General features: G+C 36.2%; 3 protein-coding genes across 3 annotated transcripts in view; 1 reads left to right on the top strand and 2 right to left on the bottom strand.

Annotated features, from left to right (window-relative positions):
- LOTGIDRAFT_174631 (hypothetical protein) overlaps positions 1 to 1208 on the top strand; it is a gene marked incomplete at both ends in the record, with an annotated part of 5299 nt that extends 4091 nt beyond the window's left edge. The window contains one exon of the mRNA XM_009053972.1: positions 146 to 1208. Coding sequence (XP_009052220.1) covers positions 146 to 1208 — 1063 coding nt within the window. The remainder of the gene's footprint in view (positions 1 to 145) is intronic.
- Positions 1209 to 3209: 2001 nt separating this feature from the next.
- Positions 3210 to 3392, bottom strand: LOTGIDRAFT_60211 (hypothetical protein; the record flags this gene model as incomplete). Its single annotated transcript, XM_009053954.1, has 1 exon — positions 3210 to 3392. A coding segment is annotated over one exon (183 nt), but the record flags the coding sequence as incomplete, so codon positions are not given.
- Positions 3393 to 9238: 5846 nt separating this feature from the next.
- The window catches only part of LOTGIDRAFT_239205 (hypothetical protein), a gene marked incomplete at its 5' end in the record, with an annotated part of 4819 nt that continues 1507 nt past the window's right edge, over positions 9239 to 12550 (bottom strand). Inside the window, 4 exons of the mRNA XM_009053971.1 lie at positions 9239 to 9518; positions 10823 to 11178; positions 11838 to 11948; positions 12228 to 12343. Of these exons, the coding sequence (XP_009052219.1) occupies positions 11026 to 11178; positions 11838 to 11948; positions 12228 to 12343 (380 nt within the window). The 3' untranslated portion in view covers positions 9239 to 9518; positions 10823 to 11025. The remainder of the gene's footprint in view (positions 9519 to 10822; positions 11179 to 11837; positions 11949 to 12227; positions 12344 to 12550) is intronic.

Here is a 12550-nt window from a genome sequence, read left to right as displayed (position 1 = left end):
TCCAAGTCAAGACCAATGTCAATACCGATATTAGGACCCTGTCCAATGTCAAGTCCACCGACAATTCCAATGACAAAGACAAATTCAAGTCCAACGATTTCAAGACTAATGTCAAGTCAAATGTCAAGACTAATGTTGACGACAGGTCCAATACCAAGTCTAACAACAAGTCGGATATCAAGACTCTGTCCAATGTCAAGTCCAATGTCAAGACCAATGTCAAAAACAAGTCTTTTTTTGAATTAAAAACAAAGGATATTACAGCAGCATCTAAAAAACAACCAAAACCATCAGTAAATAACACGACACAGTCAGTGGTGGTGAAAATAACCAAACCAACAAAATATTTGATCTACCTCTGTGATAGTAAACGATATTGTGGTGGTTTCGGTGATCGACAGCGGGGAATAGCTTACGCCTTCATGGCTGCGATTCAGTTGGATAGAAAATTTGGAATCGTTATGTCTACACCTTGTGATGTTCGACAATTTTTTATTCCAAATAAATACAATTGGATTATTCCTGAAAGTGACCTGATCGGGAAACCACAGAAACTCATCAACTCCGTTGGTTTAGGAGGCATGAATTTGTCAAACGACACTACCGAGGTGATTTATTTAAGAACTAATGCCCCTGGAAATGATTACATTTATCGTCGTATCCGGCATAAATTACCCCCATATCTAAAAGGTGGGACGACACGAAAACAAATTTTTAAACTAATTTGGGAATCTTTGATGAAACCATCACGTCACGTGATCAACCATTTAAAAACGCTCGCTTTGCCCGAGAATATGACTTGTGCGCATGTCCGGATCGGAAAGAGTAAAAATTTACCGAACGATCCAGCGAGGAATAAGTTAACCAGTGTGCCTAAACTTTGGGATTTTATGGAAAAATTTAACAAAGCCAATACATTATTTGTCGCAACTGACAATATCGAAGTTCGAGATTCAGCACGACGGCGATTCACGAAGCGTTATTTCGATTCCGAGGGAAAAATCCTACACATTGACAGACAAAAAGGACTGGACGCGGACTGCCTTGGGTTCGAAACTTCAATAATTGATCAAATCATACTGTCCAAGTGTAGCGTTCTGATTATATCAAGAAGTAGTTTCAGTTTTCGAGCCGCCATGCTGGGAAAAAAATCGAAAGATCTTTATAGCTTTCACGGGACGTCAATAAAACCTTTCAAATTGACCTGAGTAGCTGCTAAAAGCAGCGACGGACTGGGGGTCTCTAAGGATCTACAGCCCTACGACTTCGAAAACGTTAACGAAAATTGGTTTCAAAGTTAATTAACTTTGTCTCTTTGAATTCACTGAAAAATATGAAATCCTGTACCGATTTGAAAATGGAGCACCTGTAGAGTGAGGACAAAGAACAAGTGGAAAGAGTCTAATTTGCCTACTACCGGTTGCATTACCAGTAGTTTCATAACCGAGGAGAACAATTATTCTTGATCTACATAACGGTTGTTCTGCTGATAACACTAACTAAAAGTTATTTCATAATACTCATTTTTTTTATTATACTGTGTATTTTATTTTGTATTTTGCTGTGTGACACGTAAATAAATTATTACTCCTATTTATCACAACTATTCACTCTTCACGAAATAACATAATTATATATAAACACCTCCTTTCTCACACCTAATACACTTTACTAAATTGTATATACCTTTTTTTAAGTATCGTGTGGGATTTTATATTCCTACATTATAATACATTCTACTCAATTTACAATGACAGTTTTCTGTGGTCAGAATGGGATTAGAGCATACCAAACTATCGTGTCTAACTAGCTAGTAGATTGTGTGGTACAATGACAGTTTTCTGTGATCCGAATGGCATTAGAGCATACCAAACTATCGTATCTAACTAGCTAGTAGATTGTGTGATACAATGACAGTTTTCTGTGGTCAGAATGGGATTGGAGTATACCAAACTATCGTGTCTAACTAGCTAGTAGATTGTGTGGTACAATGACAGTTTTCTGTGGTCAGAATGGGATTAGAGTATACCAAACTATAGTGTCTAACTAGCTAGTAGATTGTGTGGTACAATGACAGTTTTCTGTTGTCCGAATGGGATTAGAGCAGACCAAACTATCGTGTCTAACTAGCTAGTAGATTGTGTGGTACAATGACAGTTTTCTGTGGTCAGAATGGGATTAGAGCATACCAAACTATCGTGTCTAACTAGCTAGTAGATTGTGTGGTACAATGACAGCTTTCTGTGGTCAGAATGGGATTAGAGCATACCAAACTATCGTGTCTAACTAGCTAGTAGATTGTGTGGTACAATGACAGTTTTCTGTGATCCGAATGGGATTAGAGTATACCAAACTATCGTGTCTAACTAGCTAGTAGATTGTTTGGTACAATGACAGCTTTCTGTGGTCAGAATGGGATTAGAGCATACCAAACTATCGTGTCTAACTAGCTAGTAGATTGTTTGGTACAATGACAGTTTTCTGTGGTGTGGTCAGAATGGGATTAGAGTATACCAAACTATCGTGTCTAACTAGCTAGTAAATTGTTTGGTACAATGACAGTTTTCTGTGGTCAGAATGGGATTAGAGTATACCAAACTGCCGTGTCTAACTAGCTAGTAGATTGCTTGGTATGATGACAGTTTTCTGTGGTAAGAATGGGACTAGAGTACACCAAACTATCATGTCTAACTAGCTAGTAGATTGTTTGGTACAATGACAGTTTTCTGTCATCACAATGGGACTAGGGAACACCAAACTATGTTGTCCAACTAGCTAGTAGAAGTCTAGTTTGCCCGACCTTTTCCAACGAATTTATCTTTTATTTATTTTTTGTTGTTTTATGGGTGGTTGCCAGATATATGGTCGGTCGCTGGCCTAATAGCTAATATTTGGGGGAGGGGAGAAGTTCTTCCTCTCTCTATATTCCAGCCTTTGATAGCTATTTTGACATTTGTCGGCTGAAGTTATTTCATCTAAGAACTCAATGATAAAAAACTTCAAAAATGTTATGTTAGATTTGGTCTCAAATGACATTCATCATGATGATACAAATGATACAATGGCTGGAAAACATATTTTGAATCTTTACAATATACACAAGTTTAAAAAGTTAACAAAATATTTGTTCTATTTTCAACGCACAATGACATCATCATGTGGCTGTGTAAAAATCACATCTAACGTCCCTCCATCCCTCCATCGAAATTCAATTTGACCGTGGACATATGCTGAATACCGTAGTCTGACAATTTCCTATGGTCAGCCAATGTTTCGTCTTGGTATTTCAATTTCTGGTTGTTGGGTGGAATACCAGTCTTGTCTTGAATCAGGTTTTTCAGGAAACCAACTGTAATAACTAGATCGCATGATACTTCAAACTTCTGCCCAGTAGAAACCCAGTCAATTTTCAAATTGGTATAAGCCAGGGCACCATCTATGCAGTCCATCTTTCTGAAACTTCAGATCAAAAGTGTTAAAGAAATTGAAGGGAGACCTCCTAGGGGTGGTGAATATAACAGGCCTTTTTTATAGTGTTAATTCTTGATTTTTCGCTTATTTTGTGAAGGAGAGGAAAAATACCATCCCAGAGCACCAAAACAAAAAATCCCCCCCCCCCTTAAAAATTCTGACAACCGATCAATTCCATTACTTCAACCAAATACAAACTGTACACCATTACCCTTCAGAATATATAACTTGCTAGTTTCCGTACATTGAATCTGACTCGGTAATGAATGGTCAATTCAATTGTGTCTTCTTGGGCGAGACTCTTTATTTCCGGTATTTAACTGTGATTTGTCTAGTGAAAGTAATATTGCGACCTAGAAATAGTCCATAAATTAGAGCCTTTAGAAGATAACTCTGAAAAATTATCGATGCATTAATTGCTATTGTTTCACCAATAATACATTTTATTATCAGTTTGAATACATATATTACGGATGTTTTGTTTTCATTGACTTTGTTTACAAAGACCTGTAGTCATGAACGACCAGTCTCTGATATCTAAATTACTAGAAACACGAGATCACGCGACAATATTTAAACAGTGTTGTTAAAAATAGTCGCCACTCATTAACGTGAAATTATTGATGAGCGATTAGAGTAACTTTCACAATAGGTCGTTTGTACCGAGACGGGTTCAGCTTTACAGAAACTTCCGAGACTTGCCAAATTGAATTCGTATTCGGGCGTGACTGTTCCTGTACCTACAATATAATCACTAGAATTATCTGAAGATCACATAGCGTGAATTTTTAAGTAACAAGATGATTCAAATTCTAGAGTTATTATAACGGATAATTTTTCTATCATCTCAAATTTAATATTTTAAATCATATAGATGTAATCGGTCTACTGAGCGACAAGTGATATAGGATTATACATTACACATGTTTTTCAAGTATTAAATTAAGTCAAGCGATATGTTTATGAATATATTTCTAAATTTCATGTTGTAGATAAAGACGACAGAAAATAGAAATAAATGAGGCTTAAATTTACAGTGTGCACATCCTACATGACAATACAATTATTATGCATTATTATGATATTTCCATGCACATTATAAACAGGCCGGTAACCCAGCCAGCCTGTGCCAAGGAGGGCGGCTGCATTGGCATGGGCTCTCTATCGGGGCTGATTATAAATTTAAAAATATGCCGCATTTGTCTCGCCACCATTCTGCACAGAAAGCATGTGCAATTATATGTAATGAAGCTATAATAAACAGATGCTCAGTTCCAAATCATAGCAAATGGACCTCAACTTGAAAAAAATCGCTGTACCCTACCGTATATATCGATAATCCCACTACGCAGCCGACACCGTGTCTGCGGAAAATGTGTCCTTTCTATTCGCACCCTTTTAATCCGTATTCCTTCCTTTCTGATAAAATCTACAAGACAGATCAATGGACTGAGAATTGAATTTTCAGTCTCTTACCTTATTGTAGTTTATATCGTGGTTATTGCGAGGTATAAAGTAGTATAATAGAATGTTAGCTCAGGTATATATTTAAAATGGTTTTTTTAGGGTTTTTCCATGGTAGACGTAATTAAGTATTGATGTAGTAATAGATAAAATAATCAACGATATAACGACACTCTCTATTTAAAGTTTTATATAAAAAAAACAACTAATGCTGCATCGCCAAACTATAGACTACAACAAGATCAATCTTACTACACATAACTGTTATTGACCTCAGACTAGACACAATATTTCATATTTAACAAACAAACAGATTATTTATATCATCAGCATACCAAACTATCATGTCTAACTAGTTAGTAGATTGTTTGATACAATGACAGTTTTCTGTGGTCAGAATGGGATTAGAGTATACCAAACTATCATGTCTAACTAGCTAGTAGATTGTTTGATACAATGACAGTTTTCTGTGGTCAGAATGAGAATAGAGTATATCAAACTATCATGTCTAACTAGCTAGTAGATTGTTTGGTACAATGACAGTTTTCTGTAGTCAGAATGGGATTAGAGTATACCAAACTATCGTGTCTAACTAGCTAGTAGATTGTTTGATACAATGACAGTTTTCTGTGGTCAGAATGAGACTAGAGTATACCAAACTATCATGTCTAACTAGCTAGTAGATTGTTTGATACAATGACAGTTTTCTGTTGTCAGAATGAGACTAGAGTATACCAAACTATCATGTCTAACTAGCTAGTAGATTGTGTGGTACAATGACAGTTTTCTGTTTTTAGAATGGGACTAGAGTATACCAAACTATCATGTCTAACTAGCTAGTAGATTGTTTGGTACAATGACAGTTTTCTGTTGTTAGAATGGGACTAGAGTATACCAAACTATCGTATCTAACTAGCTAGTAGATTGTTTGGTACAATGACAGTTTTCTGTTGTTAGAATGGGACTAGAGTATACCAAACTAACATGTCTAACTAGCTAGTAGATTGTTTGGTACAATGACAGTTTTCTGTAGTCAGAATGGGATTAGAGTATACCAAACTATCGTGTCTAACTAGCTAGTAGATTGTTTGATACAATGACAGTTTTCTGTGGTCAGAATGAGACTAGAGTATACCAAACTATCGTGTCTAACTAGCTAGTAGATTGTTTGGTACAATGACAGTTTTCTGTAGTCAGAATGGGATTAGAGTATACCAAACTATCGTGTCTAACTAGCTAGTAGATTGTTTGATACAATGACAGTTTTCTGTGGTCAGAATGAGACTAGAGTATACCAAACTATCATGTCTAACTAGCTAGTAGATTGATTGGTACAATTAAAGTTTGCTGTGGTCAGAATGAGACTAGAGTATACCAGACTATCGTGTCTAACTAGCTAGTAGATTGATTGGTACAATGACAGTTTTCTGTGGTCAGAATGAGACTAGAACATACCAAACTATCGTGTCTAACTAGCTACCGGATTGCTTGATACAATGACAGTTTTCTGTGGTCAGAATGGGACTAGAACATACCAAACTATCGTGTCTAACTAGCTAGTAGATTGTTTGATACAGTGACAGTTTTCTGTAGTCAGAATGGGATTAGAACATACCAAACTATCATGTCTAACTAGCTAGTAGATTGTTTGATACAATGACAGTTTTCTGTGGTCAGAATGGGACTAGAACATACCAAACTATCGTGTCTAACTAGCTAGTAGATTGTTTGATACAATGACAGTTTTCTGTAGTCAGAATGAGACTAGAACATACCAAACTATCATATCCAACTAGCTAGCAGATTGTTTGGTACAATGACAGTTTTCTGTAGTTAGAATGAGACTAGAGTATACCAAACTATCATGTCCAATTAGCTAGTAAATTGTTTGATACAATGACAGTTTTCTGTGGTCAGAATGAGACTAGAGTATACCAAACTATCATGTCCAACTAGCTAGTAGATTGATTGGTACAATGACAGTTTTCTGTAGTAAGAATGAGACTAGAGTATACCAAACTATCATGTCCAACTAGCTAGTAAATTGTTTGATACAATGACAGTTTTCTGTAGTCAGAATGGGACTAGAACATACCAAACTATCATGTCTAACTAGCTAGTAGATTGTTTGATACAATGACAGTTTTCTGTGGTCAGAATGGGACTAGAACATACCAAACTATCGTGTCTAACTAGCTAGTAGATTGTTTGATACAATGACAGTTTTCTGTAGTCAGAATGAGACTAGAACATACCAAACTATCATGTCCAACTAGCTAGCAGATTGTTTGGTACAATGACAGTTTTCTGTAGTTAGAATGAGACTAGAGTATACCAAACTATCATGTCCAACTAGCTAGTAGATTGTTTGATACAATGACAGTTTTCTGTTGTCAGAATGGGACTAGAGTATACCAAACTATCATGTCTAACTAGCTAGTAGATTGTTTGGTACAATGACAGTTTTCTGTAGACAGAATGGGACTAGAGTGTTCCAAACTGTCGCATCCAATAGATTGTGACATGATAGCAGTGAACCACCATTGATCTAAACTATCATTTCCAACTAGCTAACAGATTTAAACAAGAAAGCAGCGATCCACCATTGAGTCCAACTAGCAGATTGTAGCACGATAGCAGGGAGACACCATTGTTCTAAACTACCGTGTCCAACTAGCTAGTAGATTGTAACACGATAGTAGTGAGCCACCATTGATCTGAACTACCGTGTCCAACTAGCTAGTAGATAGCAGTGAGCCAACATTGTTCTAAACTATCATGTCTATAATCCAAAATATTTACTTGTTGTTTGCTACATGTAACGGGAAATGACGTCTGTGAACTATCAATAGGGGTGGAAAGTGAACCAAAAATAACAACAGAAGCTATTTAAGATTTATTTACATCGAAATATAATTGAAATTCTTTAATATGCTATCATTAAATGTAAGTGAGTGGGTGAATGTGCATGTGCTTTGTGTCACTACATAGAATTAAAATGTTGCTTTTAGTTCGCTTGCAATTACTTGAACAGGCTATAACCAATGTCGAAATGTCATTATACCGGTTATGCAGATCCTTGAGCTGTTTGCTCAAGATAATGATTAAACGGTCGTCTGGGAAATACGATTAACTGCAATCACTTCGCATTTCGTTGTTTAATTAGATGAACGAGATGCCAGATTATATCCAGAAAAGTGGTATATTATATTTCTTTCAAGTTCAGTCTTTAATCTCTTATTGATGTGGGCACTTCGTTTTTAATTTATTGTACATGAACTAGGTGTCTAGTTTCTAATCTGATGAGTGACAAGGTATTAGTTCTATTGGCTAGTCCACCCTTTTTTCTTTTAAGTGCCTTAAAGGTCAGTTTTTGGTCTCTTGTTGATGTAGGCTGCTAGTTTAGGTAAACCTTCCACCAGTTTTTTGTGGGCTGATATTTTGGGGTATTTGGCGAGTAAGTCAGGGAGACGTTCCATCGTATCAATTAAAGCCAGGTCGGCCCATGTTAACTGAAATGATGAAAATAAAATGGATGAAGTCTAGCTACTTACTTATTTCTAAAAAAAGGGAATTAATGGAGGATTGCTATCTAATATTCAGTTCAATATTTTAAAGGGTTAATGGATAATGGGAAGACAATGTATGTTCTACTGCCATCATCTTCACAATACCAAGGTACTATCTCATACCTTGACATGAATAGGCACATACTTTGTATCACAGCAGAGTTATGGTTTACAGACTTTCAGTCTAGGACTCTTAACTGTACTCGGTAGCGTAAAATCTAATCGAATCGCTGCATTTACAAACTTCTGTGATACAATAAAAGGATCTAAAGATGTCAAGGTATTAGACAGAGTTCGTAATATATTCACATTGTGAAGCTGTAAAAGTATCGTGGTTAAATGAAATATTTCAAGGGATGTCCAAACCCATCTATTTCATTCGACAGATCAATAAGCACTGTGACATATCCAGCGCCTAAATAGTTGTTTAATTTAAACAAGAAAGCAGCGATCCACCATTGAGTCCAACTAGCAGATTGTAGCACGATAGCAGGTAGACACCATTGTTCTAAACTACCGTGTCCAACTAGCTAGTAGATTGTAACACGATAGTAGTGAGCCACCATTGATCTGAACTACCGTGTCCAACTAGCTAGTAGATAGCAGTGAGCCAACATTGTTCTAAACTATCATGTCTATAATCCAAAATATTTACTTGTTGTTTGCTACATGTAACGGGAAATGACGTCTGTGAACTATCAATAGGGGTGGAAAGTGAACCAAAAATAACAACAGAAGCTATTTAAGATTTATTTACATCGAAATATAATTGAAATTCTTTAATATGCTATCATTAAATGTAAGTGAGTGGGTGAATGTGCATGTGCTTTGTGTCACTACATAGAATTAAAATGTTGCTTTTAGTTCGCTTGCAATTACTTGAACAGGCTATAACCAATGTCGAAATGTCATTATACCGGTTATGCAGATCCTTGAGCTGTTTGCTCAAGATAATGATTAAACGGTCGTCTGGGAAATACGATTAACTGCAATCACTTCGCATTTCGTTGTTAATTAGATGAACGAGATGCCAGATTATATCCAGAAAAGTGGTATATTATATTTCTTTCAAGTTCAGTCTTTAATCTCTTATTGATGTGGGCACTTCGTTTTTAATTTATTGTACATGAACTAGGTGTCTAGTTTCTAATCTGATGAGTGACAAGGTATTAGTTCTATTGGCTAGTCCACCCTTTTTTCTTTTAAGTGCCTTAAAGGTCAGTTTTTGGTCTCTTGTTGATGTAGGCTGCTAGTTTAGGTAAACCTTCCACCAGTTTTTTGTGGGCTGATATTTTGGGGTATTTGGCGAGTAAGTCAGGGAGACGTTCCATCGTATCAATTAAAGCCAGGTCGGCCCATGTTAACTGAAATGATGAAAATAAAATGGATGAAGTCTAGCTACTTACTTATTTCTCAAAAAAGGGAATTAATGGAGGATTGCTATCTAATATTCAGTTCAATATTTTAAAGGGTTAATGGATAATGGGAAGACAATGTATGTTCTACTGCCATCATCTTCACAATACCAAGGTACTATCTCATACCTTGACATGAATAGGCACATACTTTGTATCACAGCAGAGTTATGGTTTACAGACTTTCAGTCTAGGACTCTTAACTGTACTCGGTAGCGTAAAATCTAATCGAATCGCTGCATTTACAAACTTCTGTGATACAATAAAAGGATCTAAAGATGTCAAGGTATTAGACAGAGTTCGTAATATATTCACATTGTGAAGCTGTAAAAGTATCGTGGTTAAATGAAATATTTCAAGGGATGTCCAAACCCATCTATTTCATTCGACAGATCAATAAGCACTGTGACATATCCAGCGCCTAAATAGTTGTTTAATTTAAACAAGAAAGCAGCGATCCACCATTGAGTCCAACTAGCAGATTGTAGCACGATAGCAGGTAGACACCATTGTTCTAAACTACCGTGTCCAACTAGCTAGTAGATTGTAACACGATAGTAGTGAGCCACCATTGATCTGAACTACCGTGTCCAACTAGCTAGTAGATAGCAGTGAGCCAACATTGTTCTAAACTATCATGTCTATAATCCAAAATATTTACTTGTTGTTTGCTACATGTAACGGGAAATGACGTCTGTGAACTATCAATAGGGGTGGAAAGTGAACCAAAAATAACAACAGAAGCTATTTAAGATTTATTTACATCGAAATATAATTGAAATTCTTTAATATGCTATCATTAAATGTAAGTGAGTGGGTGAATGTGCATGTGCTTTGTGTCACTACATAGAATTAAAATGTTGCTTTTAGTTCGCTTGCAATTACTTGAACAGGCGTTGTTAATTAATTGTAGATGAACGAGATGCCAGATTATATCCAGAAAAGTGGTATATTATATTTCTTTCAAGTTCAGTCTTTAATCTCTTATTGATGTGGGCACTTCGTTTTTAATTTATTGTACATGAACTAGGTGTCTAGTTTCTAATCTGATGAGTGACAAGGTATTAGTTCTATTGGCTAGTCCACCCTTTTTTCTTTTAAGTGCATTAAAGGTCAGTTTTTGGTCTCTTGTTGATGTAGGCTGCTAGTTTAGGTAAACCTTCCACCAGTTTTTTGTGGGCTGATATTTTGGGGTATTTGGCGAGTAAGTCAGGGAGACGTTCCATCGTATCAATTAAAGCCAGGTCGGCCCATGTTAACTGAAATGATGAAAATAAAATGGATGAAGTCTAGCTACTTACTTATTTCTCAAAAAAGGGAATTAATGGAGGATTGCTATCTAATATTCAGTTCAATATTTTAAAGGGTTAATGGATAATGGGAAGACAATGTATGTTCTTCTGCCATCATCTTCACAATACCAAGGTACTATCTCATACCTTGACATGAATAGGCATATACTTTGTATCACAGCAGAGTTATGGTTTACAGACTTTCAGTCTAGGACTCTTAACTGTACTCGGTAGCGTAAAATCTAATCGAATCGCTGCATTTACAAACTTCTGTGATACAATAAAAGGATCTAAAGATGTCAAGGTATTAGACAGAGTTCGTAATATATTCACATTGTGAAGCTGTAAAAGTATCGTGGTTAAATGAAATATTTCAAGGGATGTCCAAACCCATCTATTTCATTCGACAGATCAATAAGCACTGTGACATATCCAGCGCCTAAATAGTTGTATGAGAGTTATGTTTGAAACTTATTACTGCTATTGTTATTTACCCCATACACTGGTGATCGCTGTGGTGCGAGGGTACTTTAACAGCGAAGAACCCCTGGTCTGCGGGTCTGTACCCTTTCAGAAACGTGGAGTCAGAATCTCAAAATACCAGAAGATAATTATCAGTAACCTACCTGGTTGCCCACAACAAAACCATTACCACGAGCATTTTCACTTAAAGCTTTCTCAATAAAACCCAGAATTTTTGGAAGAGTCGTTTCCGTCAGTTTCTTCTGTTTTTCTGCCTGGAAATAAACGATATAGTATAGCATTGTAAAGGGAGATAACTACAGATAACGGTCTAATTCATAAAGGGATGTAACTCTGTTAATCTACTAGGTTTCAGATATGGTTTCAGAGGAGTTGAAATGATGCTGGTGACACTCTTTATCATAATTGTCTCTCAAAACAACATGGAATTATCTAGTGACCTAGAGGGCAAATGGAAAATCCATCAACATTTTAAAAAAATAGAAATTCTATCAAAAAAACAAAAAATTCAATAAAAAAATTTCTACTGGTACCTTGATAGTTTCATCCTTTTCAAAATGAGCGTTGAATTGATCTTCTCGAATCTGAATACATTCTTCAACTATAACATCAGTCTGAAGTTTCTCAATGTTATTTTTACCATCTAAACCTGTAACATTGGGCAGGGGTACCAAATTATTTGGGTTGGGGTGGGACTTGGGGTGGGACTTGGAGAGGTGGTGGTGTACTTAGCTATAATCATATAATAACGCTAACTTCCAAAAACCTGATTGAAAAATGGATTGAATGTTACAAATAGAAGACACAGAAGGCTCCAAGTCACTTACAAAGTTAAGAAAGCCTCAAGTGAGAGAGA

The sequence above is a fragment of the Lottia gigantea genome, assembly GCF_000327385.1.
Source record: "Lottia gigantea unplaced genomic scaffold LOTGIsca_206, whole genome shotgun sequence".
Lineage (NCBI taxonomy): Eukaryota > Metazoa > Mollusca > Gastropoda > Lottiidae > Lottia > Lottia gigantea.
This window is presented reverse-complemented; position numbering and strand designations above follow the sequence as displayed.